Here is a 15,625-nt window from a genome sequence, read left to right as displayed (position 1 = left end):
ATAGTTTTATTCACACGCACACACACAAAAAAGTCTCTATTGAGCAAATTCAAAATATTGTTATTTTTCCAACAATCTGAAAACATTTTCAGGCATGTACAATTACAGCTTCCAAACATGTAGATTCCTTTATACAAATGTATTTTTAGTGTAGTTAATCCTTTGTTTGATATTCCGTGTGTACTTGGATACATTTCAATAAAGATTGTTGTTTATAAAAAGAAAAAGAAATAGTCATTTTATCCATTTTAAAATCATAGAACCTTCAAGCAAAATAAATATTTGTAATTTATATATTTAACTATCCTGTGCATCGAACGGGTTAGTGGCTGATTTTCTTAAAGATGAAGGCTATTTGACACAATATTAAAAAGTAAAAAGGTAAGGTAGGGACGAAGTGGTAAATTAGCCTTTCTTACCCAAGCCAAAAACCCTGCCGTCCCTCACCTGAAATTGAAAACCCCTTCCCTCCTTCATCATCATCATCACTCCAATTGAGCCCTTTCGTTTCCGAGAAAATGAAGTCCCACAACTCCAACACACCAAAAAATTTCCCATCACTCAAACTACCCCCTCAACTCAATCCCCAGCTCCAAGAAGCCTTCTGCAACCTCCAAAACCATTGCTCCAATCTCCTCCAACACCTCCCAAACCCCTCTTCCCTCAAAACCCACTTTCAATCCGCTCTCTCCAACCTCCAAAACCACGCAATACATACTCTTGACCCTTCTTCTTCTTCTTCTTCTTCTAACAAAAACCCCGTTTGGGCTCGAATTGCCAAACCCAACAATTCCCAGTTCACGGCTGTTCGCCAATCTGGTAGTGTCGGCGGCCTGTCGACTGAGGCCATTGAAGAGCGGCTGGCGGGCGTGCCTGTGTACGCGCTGAGCAATGCCTCTGAAGAATTCGTGTTGGTTTCGGGTGTTTCGACCAAGTACAAGAAATCTCTGGGGCTGTTTTGTTTCAAGAAGGAGGACGCTGAGGCGCTTCTTGAGCAGATTAAGAGCTTGGATCCCAATATGCAAACTGGCTCCAAAGTGGTTGCTGTTGCTCTCAATAAGGTTTTAACTACCAATAACAATCGCATTTTTTTGTGTGCCTCTAGACTTATTTTGTGTACGAACCCAAGTGGATAAAATATTTGGTGGAGTCTTAATGAGTTCTCTCTCTTTTTTTTTTTTTTTTTTTTTTTTTTTTTTTACAGGTTGTTCAGTTGAAGCTTGATGGGGTGGCTTTCAGGCTGATTCCGGAGTCTTCACAAGTCAAGAATGCGCTTAGGGTGAGCAATTTATTCACATATAGTTATGATAAAATAAGTATACTTGCGGTTTTGAGATTTGAATTTTATTTTCTGATAAATTACAAGTCCACTTGTGCTCATGTGAGAACTAGAAAGATGTTATTTTAATGTAGATAATAGTGGTCTGGGGTTTCGTACTTTAATATGCTTTTTTTTTTTTCTTGAAGTTATGATGTCGATAATTCCTCTTTATTATGTCTCTTGTTCGATGGCAATATATTTTGCCCGTTGAGCTAATTGGAATCCACACATTCCCTCACTTCAAACTACATAAGTTGGAGTTTCCAGAGTTTTGTTTTCCTTAGATCTAAAATTCTTGAACATTTGTATTTTTATTGCATTGTTTCTAACCCTGACTTTCACCTATAGATGCCATGGGTAGAATAGAAACTTCTTTCTTCCCCTCAGTGGAAGCTTAGCTGCCCTTGAAATTCCTAGGAAACAATTTTCTAAGAAAATGCTGGCAAAAATGCTTCAATTTTCTTGGGCTGTTAGTGGAAGGTGCAGCTTTCATGCTATTCAAGCAAAGGGAAGCTGTCATATGACATGGCACTTGATACTGTTCTCTGTTGCTCACACCTGTTCTATCCAAAACTAGGTTTGAATCAAAGTAAAAACAAAATCTGTAAAACTGTTTGGTTTTGTTTTAAGTTTCAACCATTTTAGTTATTTTGTTTTGGTAGGTATGAGTCAATTAGTAGAATCATGGGCAACATGGACAAGTAAAAGTTGTATTTATTAAATGAAATATCATTCATGAAACATTTAGGAAGTATTGAAGGAACGAACCCATCTTGCTATAATGCTATGAAATTGACAGTGCTTTAACACAACAATCTCATGGTTTGACCTTAATCAACTTATGATAGAAAAACTACTAAACTTGTTCTTATTTTATAGGGTCCACATGTGAAGTCCAATAGAAGTAAAAGTTGTGTGGTTTTAAAGGTTTGGTATAAGTCATAAGGGTTAAAACAGTTTTTTTATTTTTTATTTATTTTATTTGTTATGGTCAATTTTGTACTCAAGGAAAAATTTATATATTTTGTGATTTTTGCGTATTAAGGGTATTTTGGTTCTAAAGTTGAGTTAATATTTTATTAGGTTTTTAGTTTACTAGTCAAATTAATGGTCCGTTTGGATTAAGGGAGAGGGAGGGGGAGTAGAGTAGATTTGGCTCAAAATTAGCCTATTTTCAGCCAACTCTACTCTACTCCCTTTCTTTCCCCCCTCCATCCAAACGGGCCCTAAGAGTCCTAATTCCACTAGGACAAGGAAAATTCTTTATATCTATATATATATTTATATAGATGAGTTCAAATTACACCTGGTGTAACTTCATAAGAGTCACACATTTTTTTAACCGTAGATTGTAAAAAGATTTAACGGTGAGAAAGAAACCACTTGATTATATAATTAATATTCCAAAATTTAATGCCCACCACATTAATTTATTCTTTACTTTCCAAAATTCTATACATTCTCACCCAAAAGTCCTATCTTTTTTTTCTCTCTAAACTCACCTCTTCTCTCTCCACCGTCCTTGGCCCTGGTAGGTTGCGTGGGCCATAAAATTACTAACTATCTGGATTTATGGCAAGGAAAGGATTTGTTGTCACGTTTGCTAGTTAAATTGTCCTAAATGGTTTGTGGCTGTGGAAGAAAATAGCAAACCACTCGTAAAAGAAACCTGTGAAAAAAAGAAGAGGGAGAAAAAAAATTGGTTCTATCATCCATGTTCATGGCAATGGATGTGAGGAAACTTTACTATAAATTTTCCGAGTCCAAGTTAGTTTTTTTGCGCTTCACCTTCTAATATTCTTCTTTTGTGTTCAAACATTTGAGACACAAAATTTATAAATTCTTGATTTTAAGGGGAAATTCTCCAAAATGAAGATTCTCTGGTAGATAGAGATAAAAGAAGCTCTGAAAGGGTTGAAAGCTCTTGAACAATTTCACCTTTAAAATTCTTGAAACTCATTCGTCCAAGTTTTTTTCTTTTGCTGAGTTGATATATGTGGAAGTTAAAAGCAACCTTGCAATCAATAGATTAGGCAGAGAGATTGGAGCTCTGGCAGTGGAGTTGAGCTTAGAGAAAGAAAGGGAAGGATTATTTTATTTTTATTTTTTGATATCAAAGGGAAGGACTTTTGGGTGAGAAGAGAGAGAATATAAATTAGTTTTGGAAAGTAAAGAATAAATTAATGTGGTGGCCATTAAATTTTAAAACATTAATTACATAGTCAAGTAGTTTATTTCTCACCATTAGATCTTTTTATAATCTACACTACGGTTAAAAAAAGTTGTAACTCTTGTAGAGTTACACCAGGTGTAACTTGAACCTATTTCATATATATTTATATATTTGTGCTCAATAGGAGATGGAGTTGATTAATAAAATTATTGAGTGTTTTGAGTATTGAGGCACGTTGGCTTTAGGATTCTTTTTTTCTTCTTTTACTTTGTACTGTTCAAGCACTGTTCACTGGCAGAATTCATAGATTTTTTTTTCTTTAAAACAATTCTATTTTTCTTCCCTTTTCAACCATAAATTAAATATCTTCTGTTCTGAACTGTAACCTTTCTTCTTAAGGGTTCTAAACCCAAAATCCACAAATCTTGTTAAACCTAAACCCACCACAACCACGTGCAGGCAAGTTGTCATACGACAATTTGATATCAAATCCCAAAATCCTACGAGTTCTTTGTTGAAATAATCTTTTTTTTTTTTTAAAGGGAAGAAAAATTTTATTGAAAAGAGACTACTTCATGAAGAGAGACATGAAGTAGCCTAAAGAGTTGCAATTGAAAAATATTTACATATGAATTGACTCTGAATTTTTGAACAGAATTACTATCTGTAAGACCCATAGCAAAGGACCTCTCATATATAGAACTAATGAAAGGTGCTAGCAATTGAGTTGATGTGCACTCCACATCTTCAGAAGTGCATCGATTTCTTTCCAGCTAGATAGTCCATAGAACACATAAGGGTACAAGGTTCCAAACAGCTGACAACCAATTAGATCCCCCAATCCGCTATCCCCATAATAAATTGGAACCTTCTCCATTAATACCCATTGAATCGCAAACATCTGAAAAATATAACACCATAAGTCAAAAGCCACACTAAGTGTATCAAAAGGTGGTCCACAGCCTCCTCATTGCATTAACACATGCAACCAACACCTTTGTGTAACTCCTCTTAATAAGGTTATCACAAGTAAGAATTTCCCCCCGAGTTGCTGTCCTTACAAAAAAAGAAACTCTACAAGGAGCCTTAACCCTCCATATGGCTTTCCAAGGGAAAGAAATTGAAGATGAACCCTGTAAGGTCTCATAAAAAGGTCTCAAAGTGAAATCCCCATTACTCCTTAGATCCCATTTCATCCAATATTCCCCCCTCCCTAGTGGGAATATAAGATTCTAGCAAATTCCTCATCAATCTCCCTATCATTAAAATTCCTCATGAACCCAACACTCCAACTCCTCTGCCCCCACCTCATGTCTCTCCAACAAAGCTTCCACAGAAGGATCCTTATCCAATGCAGTTTAAAATAACACTGGAAACCTCATCTTTGAAGGTTGATCCTCACACCAACAATCGTACCAGAATCGGATTTGACTATTAGAGCCCACCCCAAACCAAAAGCACTGTAAAAAAAAAGATCTCCCTGCATTCTAATACTTTTCCACAACCCACAACCCAAAACCAAGAGAACCTTGTGCAGGTTTTGAATACCACCCACCCCACTCCTTCCCATACTTCGCAGTAATTACTTGTCTCCACAATTGGTCCCCCACCAACCCAAATCACCATAACCACTTATCCAACAAAGATTGATTAAAAGTAGTAAGTTTCCGAATCCCCAACCCTCCACTAGTCAAGGGAGAACACACTCTATCCCATCCAACCATATGATGTTTGAACTCCTCTACCCATAGAAAATTCCACTGTAGCCTCTCTTGCCAATCACTTGAAAAAAATTTCATCTAAAATCATGATGACAAATGGAATAAAAATCCTAGTTCAAGGCTTTTTCTCAAGATTATGAAGGACCAAAAAGTACTTTAAACATTTATGTGAGAAGGTGAATTCAATGGAAGCAAAAATCAAAGAATTATACACTATGCAAGAAACTTTGAACAAATTGCAAGTTGCTATTTTGGCTAAATATCTTCATAAAATAGCAACTTATCAAGAACTTAGATAAGTTAGAGACTAGTTTATCCCCACCCTTGTTGGAAAAAATTGCACCTGTTACCCCCTTCAAAATTTGATGGATGTGGACCTGACTATTTGCTGCTTGGTTCAATACCTCATTTGTAGCCTTAAACAGAGAAACCCAGCCTTATGATTCACCATAGGTCCAACTTCAAGAAAAATTAAAGGAATGTGTTACAAGGACATCAGTGACAACAAAGGAGTGTAAGTTGAAGAAGATTGATCATGGAATGAAAAGATGAAGGAAGATGTTGATGACTTGATGTTACTGCTATGTATCAATTCAAGGAGTGTAAGTTGAAAATTCCTCCAATAATTGATTTTATCATTTCAGATGAATTTAATAATGTGGTGGGAAAGAATGATTCTTTATTCTTAATTCTTCTGATGGTGATTGAAGAATTGGTAGAAGTTTCAAGTTCAGAGGTTCTTAGACTTCAACACTATAAAACTTGAGGTTGAGTGTTTTTAAACTAGGGGAGAATGATGTAGCCATGGAAGATTGATTTGCTGTTATTTTGCAAATTTTCCTATCCAAGAATTATATTTTGGGATTTGCCTGTGAAGAGCAATTGAAGTAAAAGTCATTTGGTTTTAAAGGTTTAGGTATGAGCCTTTTAGGGTTAAAACATATATTTATTTTTTATTTGGGTTGTTATTTTATGGTTATGGTTAATTTTGTAGTCGGGCAAATTTGCAATTTTTGCTATTCGTGCAAATTATCTATTAAGGGTATTTTGAATAGTTTAGTTAAGTATACAATTTCTAGGAGATCCAAAGTATTTTAAGTTTTATTTTCTTGGCGACTAACGGACCAAGTTAATCTTTTATTAGGTTTTTAGTTTACTAGTGAAATTAGGAGTCCTATAATTGTGCTAAGTGTATTCAAAGGAGATAGAGTTGATTAATAAAATTATTGGGTGTTTTGAGTATTGTTGGTTTTTTTTTTCCCCTTCCTCTTTCATGGTGCTGTTCACAGGTACTATTCATGTGACTATTCACATATTTTTTTAAAACATTTTTTTCCAACCATAAATTAAATGTTTTCTATTTTGAACCTTAGCCCTTCTTCTCAAGGGGTTCTAAACCCAAAATCCACAAATCTTCTTAAATCTAAACCCACCACAATCACATGCGGGCAAATTCCTCAATCACACGTGGACAAATTCCTCAATTTAGTATTAATCCTACGTGAACAAGGTTCCCTCTTCTTTTTTATTTTTTTATTTTTTTTTTTTGCGAGGTTCGAAAAAGGTGATTAGTAGGCAGTCTTCAAGTTTTTTAGGCTGATTCTGACTTATATAGTATTTCCTTTTTATTTCCCTTTACTTCCTCTTGTTGGAGGAATAAGATCACTTAATGTATGCCTATTTAGGTGTGCTTTAACTTGGGGAAGTAAACTTAATGACAAAATGAATTTGTTGACTTCTTCTGTATTGTTACCAAGTCTGAGAAACTTTCTAAGCCAACTAGTATAAGATCAATTTACAATTTTTCTGACTCCATTTAACAACACCTTCCTTTTATGTTCAAATTTTAGTTGTTATGATTTGCTTGATGAGAAATTAAAGTATAAAGAATTTCTAGAATATTTGAACCACCAATATTATGATATTAATAATTTCTGTGTGGATATCCTCTTGGTGTGTGTAGGAAATGGAAAAGATTGGTATTTCTGATGATGGCTTTTCGGGTGTTCCAGTTTTCCAGGTTCTTTTCTTAATGCCCAATATTTTTTTTTTGATAAGTAATAAAAATACATTAAAAAGAAGAAGGGTGTCACCTGGGTATGCAGGAAGTATATGTCAGGGACAAAAACAAATCAAGTGCATAAAGTACAAAGTCCATGAAACCATGGGCTAAAGAAAAAGAACCAAAGCCTAACACTGCAACCCAATCCAGAAGAGGCTAAAGGAAGAAGAGTTTAAGATCTGAAACTCATCTCTCTAAATCCTCAAAATGCCGGTTATTCCTCTCCCGCCAAATGCACCACATCAAACAAGGGGGCATAGCCATCCAAATAGGAGCATTCTGATGCCTTTTCTTAATGCCCAATATAAATGATTTATTGGCTGCTTTGATGCTACAATGTATATTTTTCTACTGATAGAACAAGGAACCTTTTTTTTTTTTGTTTGGTTAGCATTCATGCAACCAAGAGGATTTGAACTCCTACCCTCACCTGCCACCCATACTTACTGCTGGGGTAGTGGGGGATGTGCTATTTGGCCTTAAGGCTTTTGGCCTGAGAGAACAAAGAATGTTTCATTTATTTATTTATTTTTATTTATCTATCAGAAAAAAAAGGAAAATATTTTTTTTCATCTTAGGGAAAAAATAAATGGATGAAGCATTTACCACTATAGACCTTAATGAGAATAGAACTAGAATTAATTTTGGGAAATCATGGTTGACAATTTGAGCTTCGTAATGTGGTAGCCTAGAGGAAGCTGAGATGCATTCTCTATTAAGAAACCTTTTTTTTTTTTTTTGGTTGTGAGGGGGGAGGGGGAGATGCAGCAACTTAATGTACATGTTTGAGGAAGGTCTTACGTATTTGCATTATTTGGAGGCTCTTGGGTTATGCCAATGATGGGTCCCATGCTTTCTTATTGGCTAGGGAAGTTTTATCATTGTAGAGGTGGTGAAATATGGAAGGTGGCCCCATTATGCTTTATGTGAGAAATCTGGCAGCGTATAACAGGAAATTTCAAGGGGTCAACTATCCTTGTCTTGTTGTAAAAAAGCCTTTGCTGAGATATGTTTGTACGAATGGATGGCTTCCCTTGGCAGTATTCCTTCTTGTCAATTTTTAGATTATAGACTTCTCTTAATGAAATTATTCCTATGTATCAAAAAATGTTTGAGGAATTTGGATACTTAAAACTCTGGATTGGATTTGGCATGCTTAAAACTTTGGATCTGTTGACTTTGCCTATTAACTATTTTCAATACTGTGATGTGATTGGGGTTCTCTTGTTATTATCAATATATCATCCTCATCTTCTCTTTAATTCTCTCCATAACTTTTTTTTTCTTCTAGATTTTCTTATAAAATTTTTCTATACCTATTTAGCAAGAACTAGAGGTTAATGGAGATTGGAGAGAGAGGCCTCCAGAAGAGGAAGAAGAGGGAACTCTACCATCACAAATGGCAACTCTAGGAAGCGCTACTGGTAAATGGACAGTAATCTTTTGGCCCCAATCATGGGCAGGTCAAAAGTTTTTCCTTTGAAATTAAAGCTTTTGAACTTATCTTAGAAGTAGGGGGTCAATTTTCTTTGTTTACATCCTTCTACAGGGAAAACATATATTTATGGTTGGTTTTCATTGGAAAGGAGTGCTAAGTGGTTGTTAGAAGAATTGATTGATTTGGTGCTATAGAAACACCTAAAATAGTTTGTGAGAATGACTAGTGACGATGTCACCTCAAAAATTGTTGCATTAAGAAAACTCCTTGAGCCTGAGCAGTATGCAATCATGAAACCTTGATTAACAAATTGCCAATCAGAGCAAAACCAAGTGAGCACAGGCGATAACACTGGCAAAAGCACCAGTGGACAAAGGACTTATATGGCCACGTTAGAAGGTGAGCAGCAGAACTCCGGCCACAGTAACAAAAAAGGAAAAATGGTGATTTTGGTTAAACCTATTGAGTGATAATTGAAATTCTTGTCTAAATTTGAACTTGCCTGTATAGGGTGAAGCAATGGTAAAGCTCATCCCAGCCTCCAACTATTGGGAGATCGAAATTGGATGAGATGCCTTTCAATACCATAGAAGAAGAATCAACAGTTTATCTAGAATTCCATTTTTAGGAGGAAGAAGTCCTTTAGGTACAGGCCCTGATAAGGCACTGGTTTCGGATGGGACTACAAGTACTTTATTCCACTAGCACTACAAAAAATACATTTTTGGTCCTGAACAACTGGGTGTTTCTGCGTTCAAAGCATAAGCTCATGCTGGGGTGTCAATTTTAATCCTGACTACTGGTTGTCCATGCTTCAAATAATGTAGATTTGGTTTCATTTAGCTGCCCAATGTTTCACTGGGTTAGATTTGTCCTGCCATGACCGTGGTTCTAAGAATATGGCCTTCTCATCATTATAATTGCTATTAGATCTTTTTGCTATGACCATGGCCTTAACAATGCTGCCATCTCTTGTCATTATAATATTTACATTGGTCCCTAGACACGTACACATGCCCTCATCCATGATTTTTTCTACACTACTATTTTGAACAGTCAAGGAGTTTGATACTGAAGAGCCAAAACAAGAGCTATCGTCCAGCTTTTTTTAGAAAGGTTAGTTAGCAAAGTACACTTCTCAACATGCAATATTGTGGTATTTTCTGCATTGTGTTATAACTCTTCTTGTCATTGGTATTTTTATAGGAAGATTTAGAAAATTCCCTACTAAGAGCTTCCCGCCAGCAGAATCAAATAAATCCTGCTTTCAGACGGGGGGATATTCAGGTATGAATTTCCTTGCCTCTTTGTTGTTAAAGCTTCTCTCATTCTATGGACTTAATTTTGATTGTCTTGTAGGTTGCAGTTCTTGAGGAGGTACTCAAGGGGATGAAGGTAAGGATCCTCTGTAAAGAAGTTTTACCTTTCATACTCTGGTTGGTTGCCCAAAAGATGATATTCTTAAAAAATATCTAAGATTTTAGATATTTTGCTTGTTTGCCTCTTATTTTTCTCTTGGATTTTCGCTGCTCCTGTCTTCTGGGCAATAAAATGTTGTTATATTAATTAGTAAAGCTAAAATGACAGTGTAATGTTTGTTTTGCAGGAAAGCTCAACTTCGAAGTGGGATGACATTGTTTTTATACCTCCTGGTTTCGATGTTTCTACTGACCCTACCCAGCATTAGGCAACTATAAATGTGTAGGTCATGGCATCTTTAACTAGATAATCAATTCAGTAAATATTTTATGAGTTGTATACTTTTTTCTATTTCTTTTTTGTTTTTAATTTAAATTTTAGGCATGTCATTTCAGAGTTATCTTCTAATTGAGTTCTACCAATTATTAATGGCTTGGTCTTGAATTTTTTTATTTTTAGGCACTTGCTACCCTGTAGAGATCCGTGTCTTAATGAAGTGTTAATTCTTATTTCTAACTTTGATTAGTTCATAAATCGTAAAGTTTCTTACGTCTGAAGGGTCGTTACTCATCTTCACCCAGATTAGGATGTTTAAGTCATTATGTGTATGGGAACTGGGAATGGACACCTTGTTGAGAGAGAGAGAGTAGCACACAAAGGAAAGCTGATATAATGGAGGGAGTGGTCCAGATTAGGCCTGGGGTACAAACTCACTTATGTCAAAGGCCTCTCAAGTCTCAACCCATAGAGGATGAGAAAGAAATGGACAAAATCCAGATACTGCTCTAGCTAGAAAACTTATCCCATTCCCTAGAGCTTAATATGTCAATAATCTGCACTGTTAGCTTTATTAACCGAGCCATCATCATCAACTTCCCAGCTGTAGAACCTACGAAAAGAAAATGTAGTACTCTTTTTGCACACCACAACACTTGGTTCACCTGAAATAGATGGTCCCATCTCTCTGTTGGTTTAAACTCTCTTCCTTAAGAAAAGAAACCCAAGAAACTTCATAGCTAATTGACTGTGCTACCGAATCATAGTTGAGCTTTAGGCAGTTAGGGGTAGCCTACAACTTGCAACTACTCTCGGCATTGATACATGCTAAACTATCATACATTTTTGGACCAACTCTTTATCTGCTCAAAATTTTTTTACTCCTGTTGTGAGTGATTGCAGATTTCTAATGAGATCAATATCCCATCCATAGCTTCTTCATTCCCAACGTTAATGGAATTAAGAAGCGATTTTTTTTTTTTTTTTTTTTGGGCTAAGCACGTATGCACCCAAGAGTTTTTTTTTTGGGTCCTAAATGACCCTCTAGTTGGTTTATTAGAACATTAGCACTGATGGTGCTATATTGCTATTTTTAACAACCTATTCCACAAAAAACCTGCTGCATTGATGTTGCTATTTCTAAATTTTTTTGCAAATGTGCTACAATAAACTGCCATCTATGGCAGTCTACTGTAGCTCAAATGCTATACCAAATAATAATTTTTTAATCTCTCTCTCTTACTTATCTTTCTTCTCTTTCTCTCACTATTCTATTTTCTTTCTTCCTCATCTGCCCCTCCCCTCTCTGTAACTGATTCTCTTCCTTTTTTTTTTTTCCTTCCTCACCGCCTTCCCCTCGGATTCAGATCTTTTAGAGTTCATAGGGTACTTTACCAAATAGATTTATTTTAATCTTGACTCTTCATTTTATAATGAATGTCTCAGATGATGCCACATCATTAATTAATTAAAAATATCCTTAAAATACAAGTGACACATCAGCTATGAAAAAAAAATTTGACACATCAGATTTTAAGTCAGAAACTCTATTACCGTCTCTTTCGTTTCACCTCTCTGTTCACCGCTGGTTCTGTCAACACTGATGGCACAGCTTGTCTCCAGCGAGATCTCGACACCAACGACGATAAACAATTTGATCAAGATGAAGTCCCACGCCACCCAATCTCTGAGATCTTAACATCTAAACCCACACAACACTCCCTCTCTCTCTGAATATATCTCAAAGAGTGCAATTTATATAGTTCAACTCGTTCCAATGAAATTATGTCCTTATTATGTGTTTTTTTTTTTTTTTTTACTTAATACAATGTAAACCTTCATTGGTATAATGCGTTGTGATTTGTATTTGAATGAGGCCGCATCTATATCATAGATTTATGCAAAATCAATTTCAAGCCGTAAAGAAAAAAAGAAAGGTTATTAATAAAAGAACAAAGAAAGAGAAAAGAAGAAAGCCAATGATGGCACCAAAAGTTGAAACGTAAACATGAAATTAAGGATTTGCTATGATCATGAAATTGGTGGACACTGATGGCACAATCTACCTCCGGCGAGAGTCATGATTGTGAGATTGGGTTTTAAATCTGTGTTTTTAAACCTCCGGTGAGGGTCACGCTATGAGATTGGGTTTTAGATCTATGTTTTTTTAAAGTTTATGAAAATTAAAAAATATTAGAATATCTGACATGTCAATTTTTTTAAATTAATTGACATGACATCATTATTTTAAGGTTTTGTTATTAAATTAATGATGTGGCATCATATGAGACATTCATTATAAAATGAAGAGTCAAGATTAAAAGAAATCCATTTGGTAGAGTACCCTAGAAACTCTAGAAGATCTAAATCCCCTTGCCCTCTCTGCCCTCTCTCCCAAGCCTTCTCTTCCTTCAATTAAAAAACCCAAATTCTTTCTTTTTTGTCCTTCTCAATTCATATTTGCCCCCCCCACCCCTCTCTTCCATGTGGGTCTTCTCTCTCAGACGAACGAAAAGGTGGGTTTGTGGTGGTTCATGGGCGACATTAGTGGCGACAAGTTAGCGGTGTGGTGGGTATGCGTTGGTTGTAGTTGGTTCTTGGTGTGGTGTGTGTTCATATGGGTTTGGTGGTGGTGGTGGTTGATTTTGGTTGTGGTTGGGGTTGGATTTTGGGTTGAAATAAGGTTGTGGGTTGTGTTTGATCTTATCGGATTTTGGGTTTTAATTGTGTTTGATCAGATCGGATTTTGGGTTTTGGATGTGGGTTGTGCTTGATCAGATTTTGGCTGTGTATATTCATATGGGTTTGTGTTTGATATGGACATGGGTTTGGTGGTTGTGGTGGTGGTGCCGTGGTGGCTGTGGGTTGAAGAGAGGGAGAAGAAGAAGATAGAGAGACAGAGAAGAAGAGAGGCTGTGGGTTTGGTGGCTCTAGGTTGAAGAGAGAGAAAAAGAGAGAAAATAATAAATAAATGAATAGTGTTTAGATGTGTTGTGAAAAATAAGAGTATTGATGTAGGATGAGTTGTAAAATGGTAAGTTAAAATAGACAAAATAACTTTTTCTTGGTGCTAAAAACTAAATTTTCAACAGCATTGATGCTAATGCTCTTATGGGCTATATTAGATTTTGATATGTCAAATCGCGGAGGTTGGTGGGGTTTGAATATATTAGTGGAATAAATCACACTATTTTAAATTTGAAAAATGTTAAATGACTACAAATTTTACTACATGAAGCTTATAAAACAATTAATGTAATTGGTGGGTTTCAATCACTCCATTACTAAATTTTGAATTACCTATTTCTAATGGGTGACACATCAATTTGTAAGACCAATGTAGTAAAACGTGTAGTACTTGTAGGATTGTTTTTTTGAATATTCAACTTGAAATTGTTGAATAAATCTAAAATTCTGAAATTCTTACTTTATATGGGTAAAATTTAGGTATAGTATTTCAGACATAGTATATAGGTTTTTTAATTAAATTAAAACATGTAAATGTATCGAATTTAATTATCTAACACTTTTTTTCTTGAGAAACTAAAAAAAGATAACACTAATTGTGTTTTATTGGTTAATATTATCATTAGTTTCACTTTAATTGGAAAACTAATGTACTGCATTGGCGGCTCCATGAACGTGATTGGTGGGTTTCAATCACCCCATAACTAAATTTTGAATTACCTGTTTCTAACGGGTGACACATCAATTTGTAAGACCAATGTAGTAAAACGTGTAGTACTTGTAGGACTATTTTTTTGAATATTCAACTTGAAATTGTTGAATAAATCTAAAATTCTAAATTTCTTACTTTATATGGGTAAAATTTAGGTATAGTATTTTAGGCATAGTATATAGATTTTTTAATTAAATTAAAACATGTAAATGTATTGAATTTAGTTATCTTTAAAAAAGATAACACTTTTTTTCTTGAGAAACTAAAAAAAGATAACACTAGTTGTGTTTTATCGGTTAATATTATCATTAGTTTCCCTTTAATTGGAAAACTAATGTATTGCATTGGCAGCTCCATGAATTTTCTTCATGGTAGTCCTTAAGAAACTTATATTGAAAAATTAATAAAAATAAAACTTGAATATATTGACATCGAAAAAAAAATAATAATAATAAGAAACACACAAATATATAAATTAAAAAAAATTCATTCTAAGAGTTTTCATATTTTGAAACCATTGTATAATAACTTCATTATCAATGCTATCAACTATATCATTTTCAATGTACACAACCAATCAATCGTTTATCTATTGATCTCTCATTTAATTACCAACATCTTACTTAAATAAGTTACAATATAAACAAAATGTATCATTATTTTTTTATGATCCGCTCTAACTAATTTTCGTATTCTTTAAATCAATTAGGATTAAATCAATGCAACGCTACACTATTTTTTTTTTTTTTTTTTTTTAATTTATAGAGAATCATGGCTAAGAGGTTGATAGGAACCTCTTTGTAAACATACTCTTCTTATTTCATCCTGCTCGTTAGGATGAAAATATGAGATATTTTCTCATATCCTAAGCCCGAAAGAAGATTGTTCAAGTCAATACGAATCTGCTCAAAGATAAATCTTGCAATACAAGTGATTTCCTTATAAGAAGTTTGTCCACAATGCTAGTAAAAGAATAAAGGATAAATTATATAGCCATTTAACATACTCAACTTAGGCATTTAATTTCCCTTAAAAAAAAAAAACTTATGTATTCAACCATTACATTAATCATGTTCAATAAATCATTCAAGCAATATTTTAATGCACATGAGTATGTACAAAATGTATCACATAAATCCAATAAATTCAGCTAAAGACTAAAGCAAGTACTAAGTGACTAGCTATTTGAAAAAGTGACTTATTTTAAAATATGCATTTTGAAAACAAAATTTTAAAAATAACAATTAAACATTTGATAAAATTGCAATTTGACAATTGAGCTATTGTTCTAAAATTGCTGTTTCAATGCAAATTACTAAAACTAGTCATTAACCTGTGCAATGCATGGGTTTAGGATTTATCTCTTCTTTGAGTAGTTTTTGCTAAGAAACATATAAACTCAAGTTTATAGAACATGTTCTTAGAGTCCATAAAATTGCCACTAAGAAACATTACATATCTGAAACACTTGGGCATGTAATGTGGTTCAAGCTAATTAATACAAAGTTAGAACATCTGTGTTTGTAGATTATTCAT

The 15,625-nt window shown here is 34.5% G+C and overlaps 1 protein-coding gene across 2 annotated transcripts; it reads left to right on the top strand.

The window, feature by feature from the left end:
* The first annotated feature begins 422 nt into the window (after nucleotides 1–422).
* LOC115950940 (protein TIC 22-like, chloroplastic) lies at nucleotides 423–10,596 on the top strand. Of its 2 annotated transcripts, XM_031068221.1 has the most exons (7): nucleotides 423–1,061; nucleotides 1,205–1,279; nucleotides 7,179–7,235; nucleotides 9,772–9,831; nucleotides 9,922–10,002; nucleotides 10,075–10,110; nucleotides 10,322–10,596. In XM_031068221.1, the coding sequence occupies exons 1-7, from the start codon at nucleotides 519–521 to the stop codon at nucleotides 10,400–10,402; spliced, it is 933 nt and encodes a 310-aa protein (XP_030924081.1). In that variant the 5' UTR covers nucleotides 423–518; the 3' UTR covers nucleotides 10,403–10,596. The 2 variants fall into 2 exon arrangements, with proteins under 2 accessions (XP_030924081.1, XP_030924082.1); XM_031068222.1 differs by lacking the exons at nucleotides 10,075–10,110; nucleotides 10,322–10,596 and adding an exon at nucleotides 8,602–8,701 and having other exon boundaries at nucleotides 440–1,061; nucleotides 9,922–10,007.
* Nucleotides 10,597–15,625: the final 5,029 nt, after the last annotated feature.

Source organism: Quercus lobata, chromosome 6 (assembly GCF_001633185.2).
Source record: "Quercus lobata isolate SW786 chromosome 6, ValleyOak3.0 Primary Assembly, whole genome shotgun sequence".
NCBI lineage: Eukaryota > Viridiplantae > Streptophyta > Magnoliopsida > Fagales > Fagaceae > Quercus > Quercus lobata.
Note: the sequence above shows the minus strand (reverse complement) of the source record. Positions and strands in the feature narration are given on the sequence as shown.